Raw genomic sequence first — 22758 nt, 5'->3', positions numbered from 1 at the left:
ACTTCTGGAATAAAAGGGAATCATGACATGTCACACGTCATGTGTCCTTAAGGGGTAAACACTGAGACAATGGACGCTAAAGGTTTTATTACTAAGCTTGATTAAATTAACATTAGATTAATATTTTACTATTTCAAGAATGCTATTTATAATGCTTCAGAAGGCATAGTTCCTTTAATAGGTGATGGGGCTGAATATATTATTCATGTCGTTTTGTATGACAGTGTTGTTGATTTTGTGATCCCCACGACAATCGCAGAATGTAAGTATCTGAATACGTCATGAAGGAAATATGAATATACACACAGGAATGCAAATAATTCATGAACTATATTACCTTTTGATATCTGTATACATTTCCTTAGTGGAAATTGTGGCCAAAGGAAGTGATATCAGCAAAAAAGAAATAAATACAATATGCGTAATACAGCAGTGTTTTTGTAAGCTTTGTATAAAATCTGTCAGAAATTCTTACCATTGTCACTTGGGAGCGAAACTCCTTTCCAATAGTTCTATTAAGAATTATTTGAAAAGTGTGATTCTCTAACAGATGCTAAGAATCAAACAAATTAATAGGCATGCAATTTAAAAAAAAAATGCTACGCTCTGATTTAGCCTTTTGCTTACCTAGTATTGTTAATTGCTGGAGCTGCAATGTTTACATGTAATGAAAGTATCTGCAGATATAAACTACCTAATTTATAATTGATGTAAATGGGTATTATTATGTCAATTAGGCAGCTGTGTCCTCCACCTTCTCAGTAAACAGAAATGTGTGATGGCCTCAGTTTTGCTGCTACTTCGTTTGATGTAGAAAAAAAGATAAATAACTAAATACATTACCTAGTAAGACCAGGCTGTCCAACTGGTCTCTGGTGATATGGAGGTCATAGTTGGGACCTCTTTTTCGACCTGTTGACTGCAGCAAATGGTCAAGTTCATCACGCACTGCAGCAAGTGCTTCTGGGTGCCTCACAAGGTAATACATAGCCCAAAATGCTGCTGGAATCGTGTTCCCCACAGAGGCCCAAAGGAAGGCAAAATGATGTGCTGAGAGAAAATAAGTGAAAAGGAAGATTAATAGCATTTATTACACTGATTAGATTTGCAGTGTGCTAATTAAAAGATGTTAGGACACAGACCTAGCCAAGGATCAGTGAATGCTAATGAGAACCAATAGGCTTCTGAAGTCTAATTTTCTGCTTAATGAGAATAGTTTAAAATGTAATGTCGGTGGGAGGGGGGCTGATGTAGTAAGGGGAGTATATGCAGCACCGTTATAATCTCATTCTCATTATAACCATTAAATATCTTGTTTTACCACCTCAGCACAAAAAAAAAAAAAAAATCAATTATTATGGACGGTTGTTTGAGAGTAAAACATTTTATCATTAGCCAATTAAAAGAAGCATAAAAAAATGTTCAAGGTCGCAATTTAGATTTTTTATTTCAAAGGTCTATAGTAAATTATATTTTGCAACGCAAGTAGTATTTTTCAAGTTTTCTACCTGCTCTGTCATGGTCCTGAAGCACATCATACTGATCGAGCAAATTCTTTCTGGTTTGGATAAGTTCTGAAACTTCCGATCTTTTTGCCATTTTATTAGGGAAGAAAATATGTATCAGTTCTTCACGAACCTTCCTGGTAGCTCCTAGCAACGAAATTGGTATGTTTATGACAAGATAGGGGAACTTGGCATCAAACTTTGTAAAATTTTCTCTGATTTCGCTAATAAGTTTGTGACCATCTGCAACAGGATCTTTTCCATAGAGTGTCATAAAACTGGCTTCAAATATAATACCACAGCAGAACTGGTACATTTTTTCTATTTTCCAATCTGTTGCTTGTGAGAATTTCCATTTGAATACATGTTGTAGATTTCCCATCATGCTGTCAGTGAGTTTGTCCAATGCCCTACCCTGCATGATTTTATATATTCTGTGCATATTGTCTCGTAGCTGAGGGAACTTTGCTTCTGTTATGCGTGGGTAGTCGAAAGTTCTGGAAGCCATTTCATTAGCAAACTCACGGAAGTCAAGATGCTTGGCTTGCTTAATGACATACTGAAACTGGGTCGGATCCATGATGAAAGTAATATATTTGCCTGTGTGAGATAAAACATAACATGGTTGTCACTTTTTCTGACATTATTATCCCTATCAGAGCAAAATACAATATCATTAATAATCGCATGGGAAAATCTATATTTGATTCAAAAGACTCAAAGTTATGATAATGTGAATGGAAGGAAGAAATAAGAAAAAAACTGGTTAAAAAAAAACCTATGGGTTATTCATTAATTTCAAAATTGTACAGGATAAAATGAAAATTGCAAAATTTAAATTAACAAAACAAAAACGCTACAGAAAGTTTCAATAAATCAGTGCTAGCCACAACCAAGGTTGGATTTCCCTACAAATCCACCAAGGACATGGCCTTGTGGTGATATGCGGGAAAGGAGTGGCATTACCTGTAGGGGGATTGCACTTCTGGCAGGTGAAGACCACTTTTAGATCTCCCTCGCATTCCCACGCTCTGACTGTAAGGGAGCACTTAAGGTGGTCTGCACTTTTTCTACCATATCAGTAATCTGATTACTTTAATGAGAGCAGCATGAAATGACAATTTGCTGTGGTCTGCCCCCTCCCCCTAGACATGCAGATCATGCATGCCCCCACAAGACTGCCAGTGATCTGGTTAAAGCTCCCATGGGGCGACCAGTGATTATACATGCCCTAGTCTTCCGGGGATTATACTTCCTTACCTACATACAATACTATGCACACAGGCATCCCATTCAGCTAACTCTATACACACACATCACATTCATCCATCCCAAACACACATTTTCCCCACAAAACTCAGCTAACCACACATCACACACAGTCAACCCCTCACAGATATGACACTCAAATACACTCAAAATACACATCCAACCCTCCCAAACATACTCACAACACTCAGCCAACCCTATACACAACATACACACATCACACTGGACATTACTGAGCATTGTATTACTGTGGAGCTCTCTGACACATTCATACCCTCTGCACATAACTGTGAGTTTAATAAAAGTGTTCAACTGATTAAATAGGTTAGGATGTAGTTTTCCTCACAGCTTTTACTTTTTCTTCTATGCTTTATCCTGAGTCTTTAGCTGCCTATAAATTGGCAGTCAATGCTGGAATCTTTCAGTACAGAGCACTAACAGAGAACTCTGTGTGAGCTGGGAAAGTCCTTCAGTAGTGACATTAGAAGAGCGAGGGTTAGGATTAGCATTAGGGTTAGTGTTAGGGTGCGTTAAGGTTGCTGTAAGGATAGGGTCAGGGTTACTATTAGTGTAGGGTAAAGGTCAATTTTAGGTTAGGGTTAGGGATAGTGTAGGGTTAAGTCTAGGGTTAAGATTAGGACAGGTGTATACATATATATTATACATTATATATTTATCAAATAAAAATAAATAAATACATTTAAAAAAACACACACACACACACATATATATATATATACAAGAAAATCAGCACTCTCAGGTAATTCACAAATAACTTGTTTACTTGAAAAAGTGTAAAAAATGTCAACGTTTCAGTTCCACATAGGAACTTTCATCCTACGTGGAACTTAAACGTCTACATTGTTTACACTTTTTTTTCAAGTAAAGGAGTTATTTGAGAATAACCTGGGAGTGCTGATTTTCTTGTTCTATATACTTAGTGCAATCGTGCACCTAGTCAGAAAACAGTGAGTAGGAGTCCAGGGTCTTTTTTCTTTTCTTTCTTTATATATATATATATATATATATATATATATATATATATATATATATATATATATATATATATATATTTATTTATTTTTTATATATATTTTAACTACTGTCAGGAATAGAGTTACCCTAACACACAAACCTAAAGGAAACTGTAAAGGTACATACCGGTCCTTAGAGTAGCCGGGTTAGTGCCTGAGACAGATACATGAAATATCTGTAAGCAGAGAGAGAATAAACTAAAGACAGGTCGAGGTGTAGGTAAAAGAAATACACATAATCTATAGTCAGGCCAAGATCAGGATAACAGAGAGCAAGGATAGTCGAGGTCAGAAGCCGAGGTCAGAAAACAGGAAGTGCAATACACAGTATAAACACTCTCACAGGTAACAAGAACCATGACAGGGCAAAGAAAAAAGAAGAACCAGGACGTATATATACCCTCTACTGGGTTGTCATAGGTCACAGAGGACCATAATGTCACAAGTGTGGCTGACATGGGCTGACACTATAACAGGAGGCTAATGGGAGGGTTCCAAGTCATATATGATGTCATAATAAGGTACCAGGAAGCTATTGATGTGTGTGCATCAGAACTGTAAAATACATCAGGTTTTTGATCGTACAGCACCCTCTTTTGGTCACTTCTCATGCGATCTTAGAATAAAATCTACATTTAGTGCCTGCCCCCTGATTGTCAATCATTTTTTTCCCAACAATTGTCTTTTTTTTGGTGCCACAGAAGAACTCTGAATCACAAAACCAGCCTGTTCATTTCTTGTTTAGTTTATTTTATAATTCGGCCATGTGGCAATTCGGTTGTGTAATCTATGGTTTGGTCATATGGCAATTTGTTGGTGTTATGGAATTGGGACGACTCTTGATTTGTTTGAAAATGTAATGTCCAAGTCTACTAAACAGTATAAAGTATACCTTAGTTTCCATATATTCCACTTTGCACAACTTATTGACAATAGCAAAAGACTGCAAAAATGAATGTCTGCCTGTGAGCATAATAACTGAATTTTCCTACAAATCTGAACAATTGTACTGTCACTCGCGCTTCAACGCGTTTCGCCCATGTTATCTGGCTTTTTCAAGATCTTGATCTTGAAAAAGCCCGATGACACGGACGAAACCCATTGAAGTGCGAGTGGCTGTACAATTGTTCAGATTGGTAGGAAAATAGTGGCTTCCAGCTCTGGCTTCCAGCTCCGGAGTTCTTCTAGTATTTGTATGTGTATATTGTACGTTTCTCCGCTAATTGTACAGCGCTGCGGAATCTGTGTGCGCTTTATAAATAGCAATAATAAAATAATTGCATCGCTCTTCGGCTAGGAGATTCAGCCAGAGCTTGCATGACAGGAGGACCGGGCGGTAAAGTCTCAGTACACCAATGCTTAACTCGTGGTTCCTTGGAAACAAGTAATACAACATATTATTGTAATGGTTCCTTTTGAGGGAGAGGGTGCTTTTTAATTTGCCGAAATAAATACAGTGTTACGCTATGTGGATCTTTTTGTATCTTCTTAAGGTACTGTGGTCACTGTTGCAAACGGTGCATTCCAAGATTGTGGATCCGGTCTGTGTGGCAATAATATCCCCCTATTAACCACCCAAGGACTCTTGGACATTTCAGTATTTATTTATTTTGAAGTAGTACATGCTGTGATATATATGATGCTGCTTTGTTTTAAGTAATTTTTAAATAAATTTTACACGTGCATATACAGTTGTTTCTATTTCATAGAATATATGTAAATTACCTGGATTGTGAAACAGTTTTTTTTTTTCAAACATAGTGCTAACACTTTTATTTAATATAGGATAAAACAATATTTTGTTGGACTCTTTATTCTTAAAGATAAATGTAAAGATAGAGGATTAAGGCGAACCTTTGAAATTTTAAATTGAGCAAATTTCTACCTTTTTAATTCCCCCAATGAAAATGTTGTCTTTGATACAACCTCTTGTAGGAGGTCAAGAGAGATTTTTTTTTGTTTCTGCATTTGAATGGGAAACTTTATCCATGAATAATAAGTAATGATTTTGTTTCTTTTGTGAGAATATTTTTTATCCAAATTAGTTCACACTAGCAAACACTGTCATGGTTAAAAGTGCCATCTGTTCCAAAATATTTTGTGAAAGAAAATAAATTCCCCCATTGTGTTAGCACCAAAGAATGATTCATATAACTTCCTTATTGACCCAAGCTGTGTCTGTTATTGTTTAATGTGGCAGTGTGTGCCTTCACAAAGTAAAATCAGACAAATAATCACAATTGTGTTTTAATGTTGCCCTATATTCCATATTTTTCAAGACTGTCCCCTTTTCATTGGCAATTTCATCACTCTAAAATATAAATCTTGGATGATATGATAAACCAGACTGGCACTTCAGTAGAACCATTCAAGGAAGTCTACTATACAGGATACTGCAATCACTGCAGCAGGCAGAACAAAGGCAAATATGGTTCAATTAATCTAAAAATGATCGAATTTTTCAACCACATGCTAAACAGTCTTTTTCTGGCAGGTAGCAGAATGGATTAGAACCTTGGGGTGATAATAGAAAGAGCTACAAAACAAATGGCTTAACGCACAGCATCCATGAATTAAAGCCAACAATGTGTTTGGATAGTGCGAGAAAGGAAGTAGGATGGTAATCTGTAGGGCTACGTGAGATGCTGACAACTCATTGGAAGCTGGTTTACATACAAATAAGCGTATAGTGAGTGAATGATGATATGAGGATCGAAATATTGCATTTTTGCATATAAACTAGAATGGAATTGTAAAGTTTTCTTCTTACATATATTTATATATCCTCAAATACATTTGTAGAACAATGCATACGTGATATAAAAAAAATCTGACTTTTTATCAAAGGAATAAATTAACAATAATACAATTAAGGAATTAATAAAATGCAAGCTGTGATATGAACACCTTGATATATAAAGCCATTGCATTTTTAGATATATTCTGTGAGTTCAAAGTCTATTAACCTTTAAACCATGATATGCCTTTCCAGCTTTCAATCTACAATGTAAACAATTTCAGTAAATTTTTTTGTATTATTAAGAGGAACCATCTGTCCACCATCTGCTTGTTAGAAATTCAAAATAGAAGCCTCTCTTTCTGAAATGCAGATGATTATTTAAAAAAAAAGATTAAAATTAATGTACTTTTGTCTGTTTTTTGTAATGCAAAACAATAAGAAAAACCACAGGTGTCACAAATGAAATTTAGAAAAAAAACGGATTCCATCAACTATTTAGATGTGTAGCCATTTCTAAAAAAAATACTTGAATTCAGCAAAGAATGAACTAGGATAGACACACAGACAGACAGACAGATAGATAGATAGATAGATAGATAGATAGATAGACAGATAACAGATCTGTTCATGAGAGATATACAGTGCAGTGCCCTCCACTAATATTGGCACCCTCTGTAAATATGAGCAAAGTAGACTGTGAAAAATTATCTTTATTGTTTAACCTTTTAATCTTTTGTTCCTAAAATTACTCTGCTCGCATGGACGTCAAACAACTGCAACACAGGTTTATCAAAAACAAATCTTTGTTAAATATGTGTGGTACAAGTATTTGCACCCCTATGAATTCATATGAGAGCAATATATTTGAAGTATATTTTCCATTGATAATTTACATTTTTTAGTACAACTGGGTGACCAGGAACAGGAAATTGTTCAACCATGACTTCCTGTTTTGCAGGGGTATAAATATGAAGTTAAACAAGAGGACAAATTCTCTTAGTCTTTCATCACAGAGGGACCCAGGAATATAGCTGTGATATGCAGCTAAAGGTTGTAGAGAGGGAGCCCTGCAGCTATTTTTAATAATATCGTGGCCGCCGGCCGCATGTCGGTGCCGCTGGGTGGGTGGTCCGGCGGCACTCTCTGAGTGGGTACTCACCTTGTGGCCGGCAGCCCCATCTCCTGTGCTGGATGACTGCTGTCAGTATCAGTGAGTGTGGCGGGCGACCACCTAACCGGTCCGGCAGCACACTCACTGATACTGACAGCAGTACAGCTGTCAGCACAGGAGGACTGAGGGAGGGGGCAGAGCTAACTACCATGCTCCCTCGCGGTTCCCATAATTCCCAGCACAGCCACATCATAGAGTAGTGATTACTCTATGATGTGGCTGTGCTGGGAATTATGGGAACCGCTAAGGAGCATGGTAGTTAGCTCTGCCCCCTCCCTCAGTTCTCCTGTGACAACGTCAGCAGACAGCAGGGACATAGAAACAGAGGGGAAGGGGGAAGGGGGAGGGACAAATAGAGGGGTAATAGAGACATAGGGGATGGGGTTACAAAGAGAGGGGTATTAGAGAGACACAGGGGAAGGGGGGACAAAGAGAGGGGTAATAGAGAGACACAGGGGAAGGGGGGACAAAGAGAGGGGTAATAGAGAGACACAGGGGAAGGAGGCACAAAGAGAGGGTTAATAGAGAGACACAGGGGAAGGGGGGGACACACAGAGACAGATGGGATAATAGAGAGACACCAGGGAAGGGGGAAAATAGAGACAGAGGGGTAATAGAGAGACACAGGGGATGGGGGACAAAGAAACAGAGGGGTAATAGAGATAGGGGAAGGGGGGAAAGAGAGAGGGGTAAGAGAGAGACATAGGGAGGAGATGGGAAAAGAGAAAAATGGAGGAGAGGGGGGAGAGGGACACAGGGAGGAGAGGGGAGAAAGAGACACACAGAAGGTTTGTTGGGGGGGACAAAAAAACATACAGAAGGGAAGGGGAACAAAGTGACACAAGATTTGTGGGAGGCAACGCTGGGCTGGGGGAAAAAGAGACACAGAGTGGCTCGGAGAAGAGAAAGAGGCACACAGAGTCTGGAGTTAGAAAGAGACACATTGATGAGATTTGGAAGGGGAGAAAGAGACAAAGGGGCTTGGGCTAAGACATACACAAAATTGGCTGGGGGAAAGAGACATACAGAGGCTGGAGAAGGGTAAAAAGAAACACACAGGGGCTGGGATGAAATAAAAGATACATAAGGGTAGCTGTAAGAGACAAAAAGGAGACAATTGGAGACAAGATACACTAAACGAGGTAAACGTAATAGTAACATAATTTATGTAATCCTGACAGTAATACACATATATATATATATATATATATATATATATATATATGTGTGTGCATGTATATTGATTTGTGTATTAGTAACATATATAATTATGCCTATATAATATATTATATATGCATAATACACACATAAATGTCATTAATATATACATATATGTAATGAGCACGTATTGGCCCAATCTTGTTGCTAGTTGCATACTCATGCACAATAACATATTCAAAGTGAAGAGCGCACCCACAGAACTTCAAAATGAACAAGATAAAAAAACAATTCAGTTGTGCAACCGCATACATTCACCATTTCAGTCCCATTACTAAAATGTCCTTAATAGGCCAAAGTAGTTGTACTGAAAAATTGATTACATGCAAATGTACGTCTGCTTAAAATAAAGGTGCTCTTGTTTATTTTGAAGCCCTATATGCGTTCTTTCGTTGGAGTAATAGTTTTCAATTTTATTTTTTCACCATCTATATCAGCACACTATGCTGGCGCGACACATTATTGGGCTGGTATAGAATTTTTTTCCAGGGCTGCTTTTAGTTCCCAGTCTGGCCCTGCACAATGGCCCCAAAGAACAAGGAAAAGACATGGAAACTTTAAGGATGTAGAGGAAGGGGGAATCAGAAAAGTGAAAGAAATGAAGAAGTAAAAATGAAAGGAATGTTTAATCTTTTATGGATTTCAGTTAGCAATACCCTAGTTCAGTTTGTTCCTATAAATGAATTAAACCATATCAATTGTTATTTTGATATCCGGAAATTTCTTATGAAGTTATGTTTAAAAAAAAAATGAAAGAAGAGAAAGGATGGCATATAATAGATATGATTGCTGATAACGTCGCTGTCACAAACTCTTTCAAACACATTGAAGTGAAACTTACTTCAAAATTCTTCCCTCAACATATGATGACCACACAAATGGGTCTATTTAGGGAATTGGTGATTCAAGGCATAGGCAAATTTCAAAGAAGAAATTACAGGAGGGATAACTTCACCAAAGAAGAAAGAAAAGCTTTGAAGGAATTGGAAAAGATGAAAAGCTGATCATAAAGCCAGTGGACAAAAGAAGGGGAATTGTGATCCTTTCTAAAGAGCAATATACTAAATCTATGAGATTTTGGATGATTTAAAAACTTATTTTACTCTATCTCAGGATCTAACTTACAAACAAAAATTAGGAAATTACAAGACCGTTTGGATAAAGGATTGACCAATGGAATACTGAATAAAAATGAGTATAATTTTATTCTCAACAAATTCCCCAAAATTCTAAATTTTTATTGTTTACCAAAGATAACCTCTTAAGGTTGGCCTATTATTTCAGGGATCAATTCCCCAACACCTAACCTATCTCAATACAATGACAAAGGTAGTGTTGCTCTTATGGAACCCAATAGAGTTTGCTAAGACACCTGGAGCACCATGGAAGGGATCCGCAGTTCCTTAGAAGTAATCAAAGTCAAACTCCAAAGCCTTCACAGAGTACTGCAAATAGGAAGGTTTTATTCAGGAGAACAAAATTATATACAATGTTTCGTCGTCAAGCCTTAAACATGTATCAATATATTGATACCTTTCTACAAACCTATGTGAGGAAGACTAAATCCCACTTGAAAAATACCTGAAGCTCTCTGAGATTCTTGGAACAATCTTAATGGAAGGTAGATATGATCCTGGTCACTAGTAATGTCTCTTCATTATACACTAATATAGATTTTGATCTAGGGTGCAAATCTGTTAGAAGAGCATTAGAGAACACTGACAACATGGGCATTCTTCAAATAGATTTTTTAATAGAAGCCATTCATTTTATTCTGAAAAATAATTATTTTGGTTTGACTATCAAATTTGTCTTTAAATAAAAGGTAATGCTATGGGCACCAGGTTTGCACCAAGTTTTTCCAATGTATTTAAGGAAGCTTGGGAGGAGGAATACGTATAGCAACTGCCCTTGTGGAACAAACACCTGGTGACCTAAAAGTGGTACATTGATGAAATTTGAATGATTTGGAGTGACACTTCAAACATACTGGAGCATTTTTTTAATCTACTTCAATCAGAACACTTGGGGCATATAGCTCAATAACAAGTGGAGTAAGACAAATATAGAATTTTTAGATAAGTATGTATATATCAGCCAGAATAAGATTGACACAAAAATGTCTAAGGAAGTAGATGTAAATAGCTAGATACTACAGAAGAATTGTCACCTTCCAAGATGGCTGGAAAATATCCCTAATAATGAAATGAGAAGAATAAAAAGAAATTGCTCGGAAATGATTAAGTAAGAGGAACAAGTGGAAGCTATGGAAAATACATTTGTGGAAAAGAATTAGTAGGATGGATGAATTCATTCCTTTTTAAACAGAATGCTTGTATAAATTGGTAAGATATATTGAAAGAGAAACAGCAGATTACAGAAAATGAAAATGGAAAACTTTGCCTCATCCTGGATTACAACAGAGAAAATATAACAATAATTATAAACAAACATTGGGATCTATTGAAGAAGAACATAGCACTTGAAGGAATCCTGGAGGATAAACCAAAGATTATATTCCAGTAGTAAGCAAAAATGAATTTCAGGCTTCAATAGAAAAAAATAGGTAGTGAGAGGCTTCTACAGATGTGGTGATTGTAAGCTATGCGAAACAAGTGGATCATTACAAAAACGTATTCTAATCTAACCCTGAGACAATGTTCAAAATTAAGGAATATATTAGTTGCAAAAGTAAAAAAATAATATCTATTATTTAATGTCCCTGTGGATTGGTATATGTGGTCAGAACTTGTAGACCACTCCATAATAGAACCACAGTGTTTTGGCATACTTTGACAAATTTCACAAACGTGACCCTTGCCTCATAGAATTTACAGGGATTAAGCAGGTAGATGCTACTTTGAGAGGAGGCAATCACCTCTGTATCTTATCACAAGAAGAGATTGAATGGATTTTCATTCTTGATACTATTCAACCAAAAAGGCTTAACGTAGTTTTTAAAATATGGCATTTCTTGTAAGATTCACTGTTTATATACCCTGAAGGGTCAAAACGTTGATATAGAGGTGGTGAATACTTTTTGAAATACATTTAGAAAACCAAGAGAGTACTCCTGTTTTGATCTTGTTTTATATATATTTTCCTAAATTGTGTTCCAAGCTGTTGTATACAGCAAACACAGATTAAAAGGAATCCATGTTTAAAATGGAATGAGGCAAAAATGTGATTCTTTGTTAAACTAATTTGCATATTCCCACCCTTTGCGGTAGTAACATCACTGCAGATTTGGGATTTCTGTGGGAAAAGCAAGTCTTATGGCTTGACTGGTGTGCAGATTTTTGTTTAACATTGTATTAACTATGTATATATATATATATATATATAGTAACTATGTATATATGTTAATACTATATATATAGTTAATTTTTTATCTACTTTATATACATAAGTGTGGTATTATTACGGTATTAACTGGTTTACGACATGTTTTAGACTGGTTTACCTGTCTTTTTACGATTTCTCAATTTAAATCTTTCTAATTTAATTTCCAGCTCATTTATTATCTATTTCATATGCAACATTGTAATATTATTAACACTGTATCTTTTAATCTCTACAACTTAATTGGTTCAGGTTATGTTCATGAAGACACATTTCGGTATTTTCTGCATTTATACAATGTTTGGGCAATATGCCTCTTTGATTTTAAAGAATGTAGGACTTTTTTTTTTTTTTATCCCCTTCCAGAAGATGGGGACATAGAGTTAATTGTTTGATTCAAACAAATATCAAAGTGGAAAGGCTATAAAAATGAGAACTAACTCAGCGCAAAAATTAAGAAAGTCTCCAAAAACAAAGATGAAATGTGTCAGGTAACCATAGAAAGCATAATTTCCGGTGGAAACTGAGAGCATCAAAGTAGGTTTGCAATGGATGTGAGATATGGTATCTTCTTCGGATGTGAACTGCATCAGCAGTATGGGCACATTTCAGCAGCCTTCCTGTAAGCATATTTTTTATTCAATTAATAAAGATTGTGTAAAACAAAGAGAAAAACAAAGAGAAGAGTCTGCGCTCAATAACAGAAAAAGCTGCAACCCTAATTAGGGAATCCCACAAAACCCTAAAAACAGACTGGAGATGAAAAAACGGGGGAAACCATTTTACCCGTTACCATTTTGAAAAAGCCTGTTTAGGTGAAACGCGTTAATGGTTTTAAATTGTGTATTTTAATAATAAAAGTGATTTTGGTTACCTTTTCTATAGGACCAACTCCTACTTTATTTGACCAACTATTTTATTATTCCTGGCAGTTTTATAATTTAATTTTCCCTTTTTTTTTATATATATATATATATATATTTTTTATATTTATTTTTATATATATATTATTTTTTCCCATTATTATTTATTATTATTTTATTCTACAACCACTACTATTTTTACCTCTCATACTCGGATCCTGATCCAAAGAAATCCCAGGTGGGGATTATTCCACCAGCGCCCTATTAATAGAGCAGTATTTCCTGCTCTATATTTGTAAGTATATTTTATTTACTGTTACTTTACATACCCTACCTACTGAGAGCACTATTGTTGTTTTCAATACATTCCGGAGTACCAAGGTTGGATCGACAGACGTTTTCTCCAGTATATCCTGGTAGCGGGGATCATACCGCTGCAACGCCTATAAGTCTAGAGCTGGTCCAAAGCTCCTACAAATGTGAGTGTATTATCATATTATTTTCTCATTTTATCCTTGGAGCCGCAATTCTTCACTATTGGCAGTTTGTCGTGTCTCCTATTTTGTCTCCACATATACGGATCATCCTACTACCCGGACGGATCAACTCCTGAGGACTGTACAGATATCCCACCAAGCTATATCAGTGAGACTATTTTTATTCATTTTTATCATTTTTATCAATTTTTTCATTGTATATTTTTTATTATCTGCAAAGACTCTCTTCAAAGATATATATATTTTTCCACAGATAATTTTTTCACCTGGTTCAAAAGACTTACGTTTTCCGTTACTATTGGATTGTGACCATTTGGTCTGGTTTACACTGTATTTTACTGTATCTTACTTTTTAGCGCAGCCCTTTTCCCCCGTTTAATAAAGATTGTGTACCTGTATTGTGATACTCTTGCAAGGCAACTTCAAGACCTTTTAATAGTGTAGAGATAACTCTCATTGTGATAGCAGTGTTTAGCAACTATCTACTTCTATAAAACTAAGCGTAACCTGAATTTGCTTTGGGACATTGTTTCGAGGCTTCTTCACATACACTTTTTATGTTTTGATACCTACTGAAAATAGGCTGCAGTTTGAAAGTAAAATGTTAGGCTTTTACTCATTCTGTACCATCTGGGCAGACCACTTCATGTAAATAACCACAGTATACAAGACTTATTCCTGATTGTTGTAAACAACAAAAGGTGTGGAAAAAGGCGCTTTAGTAAGGGATTTTGTGATGAACGTAGGTTTCAGCTGCTGTGGACACTCTGTGGGTATTCCCAATATCCCACCATAAAACAACACCAAAAACGAAATCTCTTGGGATCCGGTTAGTGTTTCCACTTTCCGGGTCTCAGATTAGAGTGCAGCGCTTAGTAAATAATATGGATAACTCACCCCAAATTGGTTAGCTTGCGGGGGTATATATGAAATATAAAAGAAAACAAGATACAAAATAATAGTGCAATATTGTATGTATATAGTGACTGATCTTAAGTGTGAGTATAATATTACTCACATTCTTTAGAGCCTTTTTAGTTTTTAGGCTCTAAACTTCCAGGCCTCCGTGTCTTTAAGGTAGACAGCTTAACCCCTCTTTTTTTCTTCCGTTCTTTTTGTCTTGCCACCATATGGATATAAAAAAGAGAGACCGGATTCTGGGTGTAGTATTTTCAAGGAAAATTTCTATAGGTAAATTGCAATGAAAGCGAAAATTGCTCACCTTATTTAGAGCCTATTTGTCCTCGGCTCTGAGTTTGTACACCTGGTGTCAAATTGGGGTGACACTTCCCCCTTTGTACCGGACAAAATGCAGGATGCAGCAGTCAAATATAAATAATTTATTAGCTAAAGTAAAAAAGTATATATATAAAATTATCACAATACTAGAAAATAAAAAAGTAGTCCATATAGGTATAAAGTGCAGTAGTAGCTCCGTCCTCCTCTGCCAAGACGCGTTTCGCTGTGCAACTGCTTCCTCAGTACAAGACTTATTCCTGATTGTTGATTCCTGATTGTTGTTCATGTAAAAGGACTTTAAATGGACTCTGCTGAACTAAATCAGAGTGTAACTACCGATTTGTTTTTATACTTTTTATGTTAGTGTGAATTTTTATATAACCATATACCACTGATAATTTTATTATATTTGTTTAGATATATTTTTTTTGTGGTATTGATCTATTATATCAATCTATTTTTATTTAAAAATGTTATGAATCAACCTGGAAGAAGATGTATGTCTATATTGTCTGAGGGCATTGTGAGGAGGAATGCCCTCAAGTGGCCAATAAAACTCCAAGGATCACAGCTGGAGAACTGCAGAAGTCAGTTACGTCTGGAAGTCATACAGTCTTTAAATCTACAATCCAATGTCACCTACATCACCACAAGTATCATCTAAAAATAAACTCAAGTACCTTCAGGTAGATGGACACTATTAAAACTGCACACGGGTTCTGGTTCTATGATCAAATGAAACCAAAATAGAGCTTTTTGGCAATAAATACCAGAGGTGGGTTTGTAGTACCCATTGAGGTAGCCATATGGAAAATTACCTCATGCCCATGGTTAAATATGGTGGTGGCTCTTTAATATTTTGGGACTGTTTTTTCTGCGAATAGACTGGAAATGTTGTTACGATACATGGCATCATGGACTCAATCAAATATCCACAGATATTAAATGAACATATGACAGCCTCTGCCAGAAAGCATAGAATTGGCAATGTTTTGATCTTCCAACAGATCCATCTTCCTACAGATCCAAACCATACATCAAAGTCAACACAAAAATCACAATGCCTCAAAATCTGAATGGAGGAATGGTCTCAGATCCCTTGCCATGTATTCTCCAACTTCATCAGGCATATAGATGAAGACTCAGAGCTGTTATCTTGGCAAAAGGTGGTAGCACAAAGTATTGACTAAAAGGGTGCCATTTATTGTGCTACACATTTTTTTTTACAAATATTTACCAAAAATATATATATTTTTTATAAACCTGTGTTGCTTTTGCAATTGTTTTATATTCATGACAGCAGAGTATTTTTGTGTATTTTTAAACAAAATATCAAAATCTAAAACAATAAAGACAATTTCCACACCCTTTTGCTAATTTTTATTAAAGGTACCAATTTTATTGGAGGGCATTGTATATACACCTGTATCTCCTGCACTGTTAATAGCGTGCTAGACCTTGCAAGAGTCTCCTTTATGTGATTAAAGTTCAATTTACATAGAATGCGATAAAAACATTTAAAGTAACTTAACATCTGATTGAAAATTAAACCTTTTTTCCATGCAGGCTGTGTCAGTCACAGGCAGGTTAGGTGTGGCTAGGGCTGCATGGACAGGAACAAAAGTGACTTAACTCTTTTCTACATTGAAATTGGGTAGTTACACTCCTAGAGCCAGTATCTGGCTGGACTCTCTGGTGAAAGTATGTGACTTAACTTGGCAAGTAAGAAGACTAAATATGTATGGCCACTGTAGTCTATAAAACCTCTTCTCTGCACCCACAGAGAAGAGCCAAGAAGGTGCTTTGTTGAAAGCTGCTTACCAGAGAAGGCTGGCACATCTCACTTTTTGTATTATGCTTGTCTACTTGGTATGAAACTAACCCGATCCAGATGGACAATATTGTGTTAAAGTCCAGTACATCAGCCAATATCTGCACCACAATTTTAACATCTGGATTAAAGAGCAAAATGATCCTATAACTTGCAATTTGAGTATTGTTTTTTCCACTCTTTAGGTATTAAAACATTATTGATCATAAAGGGTTCTTGGTGGAATATTTTATTTTAGAAGGATAAGAGATGCAGAATAAGTATTTATGTAAAAAATATATAATATGCCTTTCCATATCAATCTGGACTTCACATTTTATCACTCTTCAAGGAGGTTGTGGTTGCTCAAATGTTATCCAGAATGATATGCAAGTTGAGAGCACACAGGTCTGACTCTGGAGCATGATTATTATTATTATTTTTTTATTATTTATATAGCGCCATCACATTCCGTAGCGCTGTACAATGGGTGGACTAACAGACATGTAATTTTAACCAGACAATTGGATGTACAGGAACAGAGAGGTGGAGGGCAATGCTCAATGAGCTTACATTCTAGAGGTCAAGATCAAGTGATATAAAAAAGGTTTGAAGCCTCTACATGTAGGTATTGTTATTGTGATTTGGAGTGTGGTTATATAAGGAACTAATATAGGCCTTGATTTAATATTGTTGGATAAACTTTACAAATGATTTAATATTTTTGGATAAAAAAAAAAAGCATTTTGCAATATTTTGATATTTTCTTTATTATATTGCTATAACTTTTAATATCTGACATATTGCTTGTTATTTTAGTATGTTGAAAATTTAATTTTAGATGTTTATCAAAAAAATATTAAATAATTTGGAAAACTTATGCAGCAATATTAAATTGAAGCCATAGTCTACATTTATGGATTTTAGGACACAAGAGGAGTTCCTTGCAACATGTGCTTTTCAAATGATTTAATATTTTTTGATAAACTTTGAATATTATTTTTTCAAACTATTAAAATGTAAAGAACATATTATGCAAAAAATATCAATAAATAAAGAAATAACCAAATAATAAAATATTTTTCAAACCAATTAATTCTTTTAAAGTACATCCAAAAATGTTAAATAATTTGCAATTAATTTGCTTTGTCTTAAATTTCAATTAAGACCACACTAGACTATTAGCTATTTCTTTAAGCAATAACATTTTAAGAGATCACTGACCTGCTTGTAATTCTGTTCAGTATGGGATCAGATATATGTCATATTTCTACATAGTTCTCCTTTAAGCTCTGTAAGCTGCTAAAGTTTGCATTGTTTACTGAAGGAAGCTAGTTCTCTAATACAGCCCCTCATGACAGCTTTTTGCACCAACCATAGTATTTCTGCAGGCACTTGGTAGTGGGCATTTTCTGTAAAATAGTGGGTTCTTCATTCACTTATTGGATCACCTATGGATCATAGAACATGGTGATCTTTAGATTGTAAGCTCACGGGCCATCTAGCCAAGCACTTTGTATAAAAGAGCTCCAATGGCTAGATATCAGCTTACGGGCAGGGCTCTCTCTACCGCTTGTATTTGTCTGTGCATATTGTATATTTCTCCACTAATTGTACAGGGCTGCGGAATCTGGTGGCGCTTTATAAATAGCAGTAATAATAATAATAATAATAATATTCGGTTGCAATGACAAGAATATCACATTCTCCTTCACAGGCTTGAAATAGTTGTAGTATTGAGTTCTGAAATTTGAGCCTACCTGCTATTGTATAGCATGGATTCCTTGATTTTAAATTGTCAAACTTTATAAAGTTCACAAGTTCACATTACAAGGCACAGCTCTACCAAGGAGTTGGCACTAAATAACTTGAACACACTGTTCATATACTGCAAATAGTCAAAAAGGGAGGGGGCAGAAAGCGAAAATAATCAAATAGCATTTGCTCCAGGGTAGCATCAAAACACTACCACCAGCAATACCTGTAATAATTTGTAAAATCTTTCACGATAGCATAGAAACATAGAAACATAGAATGTGACGGCAGATAAGAACCGTTTGGCCCATCTAGTCTGCCCAGTTTTCTAAATACTTTCATTGGTCCCTGGCCTTATCTTATAGCTAGAATAGCCTTTTGCCTATCCCACGCATGCTTAAACTCCTTCACTGTGTTAACCTCTACCACTTCAGCTGGAAGGCTATTCCATGCATCCACTACCCTCACAGTAAAGAAATACTTCCTGACATTTTTAAACCTTTGCTCCTCTAATTAAATATATTCTCCTCCTTTACTGTGTTGATACCCTTTATGTATTTAAATGTTTCTATCCCATTCCCCCATCTCATCTTTCCTACATGTTAAGAACTTTTAACCTTTCCTGGTAAGTTTTATCCTGCAATCCATGAACCAGTTTAGTAACCCTTCTCTGAACTCTCTCTAAAGTATCAATATCCTTCTGGAGATACGGTCTCCAGTACTGCGTACAATACTCCAAGTGAGGTCTCACCATAGTACTGTAAAATGACATATGCACTTCACTCTTTCTACTGCTAATGCTTCTCCCTATACAACCAAGCTTTCTAATAGCATTTCCTGCTGCTCTATTACATTGTCTGCCTACCTTTAAGTACCTCCAAGTGCAGATCCCTGAGATACCCCACTGGTGACAAGACCATGCTTCGAATATACTCCATTGACTATAACCCTCTGTTGCCTGTCACTCAGTCACTGCCTTACCCATTCAGCAATATTGGAATCCAAACTTAAAGTTGCAGTTTATTGATAAGCCTTCTATGTGCAACAGTGTCAAAAGCCTTACTGAAATCTAGGTAAGCAATGTCTACTGTACCACACTGATCTATAATTTTAGTTGTCTCTGATCTCGAAATCCATGTGATTTTAGATGTTTAACAAATCTACCCTTTAACATGGTTTCCATCACTTTCCCCACTACTGAAGTAAGGCTTACTGGCATATAGTTGCCCGATTTCTCCCTTCTACCTTTCTTGTGAATGGGCACAACATTCGCTAACTTCCAATCTTCTGGGACTACTCCTGTTAACAATAATTGGTTAAATAAATCTGTTAATGGTTTTGCTAGTACGCCACTAAGCTCTTTTAATAACTTTGGGTGTATTCTATCAGGTCCCATTGACTTATTTGTCTTTAATTTTGACAGTTGAAATAGAACCTCTTCCTCTGTAAACTCACATTCAACAAATGACTCATTTGTCCTTTTTCCTAACTGAGGCCCCTTTACTTAATTTTCATCTGTAAATACTGAACAAAAATATTAATTGAGGCAGTCAGCTAGACCTGTATCCTCTTCTACATGCCTTCCTTCTTTTGTTTTTAATCTACTTAATCCTTGTTTTACTTTCCTTTCCTCATTTATGTATCTAAAAAATATTTTGTCCCCCTTTTTTACTGACTGTGCTATATTCTCTTCTGTGTGTGATTTAAAACTTTCTTAGCCTCTTTCTGCCTAATCTTATTGATCTGTCTATTATCCTCACTCTGGTTTTATAATTACTAAATGCTAAACTTTTGTTTTTTTTTACTATTTTGGCCACATTTGCGGAGTACCACAGTGGTTTCTTAAATTTTAATGTAATTTTCTGTTACCTTCAGCAGTGCAACTTTTAAATAATCCCATTTCTCTTGGACTCCATTTAAACTGCTCCAGTTTGATAATGACTCCTTTACACATATTCTAATTTTAGAAAAGTCTGTCTTTCTAAAGTCTAAAACTTTTGGTTTTGTGTGGTGGGACTCAGTCACTATTCTTATATTAAACCACACTGACTGATGATCACTGGATCCTAAACTTTCACCTACAGTAATATCTAATACCAAATCTCCATTTGTGAACACTAAATCTAGTATGGCCTCTTTACGGTTGGCTCCTCAATGACTTGTTTTAGAGACAGTCTCAGTGGTACGTTTAGAATGTGTATGCTCCTGGCACAAACAGCTATTTTGGTTTTCCAGTTCACACCAGGAAGATTAAAGTTACCCATGATGATAACTTCCCCCTTCATTGTCATTTTAGCTATTTCCTCAACTAGTGGATTGTCTAATTATTTTATTTGTCTTGGGGGCTTATAAATCACACCTACACGAGTTACTGTGTGATTACCAAATTCTAACGTTAACCCAGTCATTTTTCTCATTATACCATGTCTCAGCAACAGCGACTAAATCTACATTATCAGTTGCCATTATTGCCAGAAGTTCATGGATCTTATTCCCTAAACTGCGAGCATTTGTAGACATGACTCCAAGCTTATCATGTTTTTAACAAACTTGCTACAGGCACCTTCTGTCCTTGTTTTGGGGCCAATTGGATTGAGGTTTCATCACCCTTTTGCCCCCCCCCCCCCTCCCTCCTAGTTTAAATACATCCTAGCAAATCCTCTGAACTGCACACTGAGAATATTTGTTCCCTTTTGAGAATAATGCAAACCTTTTTTGTACAGTTAATTTCCATTCAAAACAGAGCTACAATGAGAAATTAATCCAAATCCTTGCTCCTGACACCGTTCACCGTTCACCAAGCCACAAGTCAAAGCCCCTAATATGCATCTGCCTGTCGTTCTGAGTGTTATGCACAGGCAGAACTTCAGAGAATGACAGTGTGGAAGCAACCTGCCGTATATCATTGTCAAAACCACAAAAACGTCCTTTACATCTGAAAATTCATTGCAAGCCAAGTCATTTGTCCCTAGATGGACAAGTACATCCAATTCCTTTGCTCGTTTAACAATATTACAAATACGTCTCCTGTCTCTGTGAGCAGTAGCTCCAGGAAGACATCTCACAAGGCCACTATTGTCCAGCTCCACACCTCTTATGATAGAATCCCCCAACAACAACAACAACTGCTTTCTATCAGGCCTCACCTTATCCTTTTTGTTATTGACTGCAGTCTTGCACAACTTTGACATAGAGGATGGTGGAGCTTGTCTCCATAACACCACTACACTCAGGGCCCGAGCCTGTCTCCACAACACCACTACACTCGGTGCCTGAGCCTGTCTCCACAACACCACTACACTTGGTGGGTGAGCCTGTCTCCACAACACCACTACACTCGGTGTCTGAGACTGTCTCTATAACACCACTACACTCTGAAACTGCTGAAAATAAATTATGTAGAGCAACAGACTGTGCAATATGCCATTTATCCACTACCCCAGGACCTATATCTTGTGCCCAACCTGGCACGTTTTGAAATTTCTGAAGTCAATTTGGACCTCTGTGATTTTCCATAAAATATGTTCACTGTCTACCTTAGTAACATTTTTGTCATGTAATTTAACCACCCTTTCAACCGCGGAGGAGTTGTTCCAGGAATGAGGTGTTCCAGGGATTAGAATGCCTCACTCTGTAGGGTGGATCCAAGTTTCCTCTTTTTTTTTATATCTCTTCATGGTAGGCATATTTGAGGGTACCCATGAGCAAAGTATAGTAGTTAAGGAGTCAATTGCCACAGACAGCAGGCTGTTACGGGATTTTGTATCCATGCAGAGCTAATGCTCTAAGTCATGCTCTTATACAGCTCATAATTTACAGTCATGGAATGATATTCTAGGCACCAGAATTACTACAGCTAAATGTTAAAAAAACTGTGTTTACATTGCTAACTTATCACTCAAACAGCCAGTAGAGGGATGCTCTGCATGGATGTTTTATTCCTAACACTATCGTGTTCTTTTAAGTTTAGATGCCATGCCCTCCTCAAATGACTGTGCCCCTTTAAAATAGTAATATGCATACTATAATATATGCATACTTTTTTCTGCTACTTTAGATTTAATATTTCCCTCTTGAGGTCCTAGGAACAAGTAACTATAGAACATTTCAGAATTTTCATTTCAGAATATCAAAAATACTCAGAAAGCGATTATTAAGGGCAGGCCTGTAGAATAGAGAAGCTTTAAATTTTAACAATGTTAAACATTACATTAATAAAATGTAATGTAACATTTAAAAATGTCATTTTTAAAGTCATGCTGTCGTTAAGGTTCTTTGTCTTATTTTATAACGTCCTGTTTACTGTAGATAACAT

At 36.2% G+C, this 22758-nt stretch overlaps 1 protein-coding gene across 1 annotated transcript in view; it reads right to left on the bottom strand.

Annotated features, from left to right (window-relative positions):
- The window catches only part of LOC134608506 (cytochrome P450 7B1), a 193888-nt gene that overhangs the window by 32784 nt on the left and 138346 nt on the right, over nucleotides 1-22758 (bottom strand). Inside the window, exons 3-4 of the mRNA XM_063451356.1 lie at nucleotides 1509-2105; nucleotides 844-1050 (exon numbers count right to left, since the gene is read on the bottom strand). Coding sequence (XP_063307426.1) covers nucleotides 844-1050; nucleotides 1509-2105 — 804 coding nt within the window. The remainder of the gene's footprint in view (nucleotides 1-843; nucleotides 1051-1508; nucleotides 2106-22758) is intronic.

The sequence above is a fragment of the Pelobates fuscus genome, chromosome 4 (assembly GCF_036172605.1).
Source record: "Pelobates fuscus isolate aPelFus1 chromosome 4, aPelFus1.pri, whole genome shotgun sequence".
Taxonomy (NCBI): Eukaryota; Metazoa; Chordata; class Amphibia; order Anura; family Pelobatidae; genus Pelobates; species Pelobates fuscus.
The sequence above is the reverse complement of the archived record's forward strand: the minus strand, read 5'-3'. Positions and strand labels throughout refer to the sequence as shown.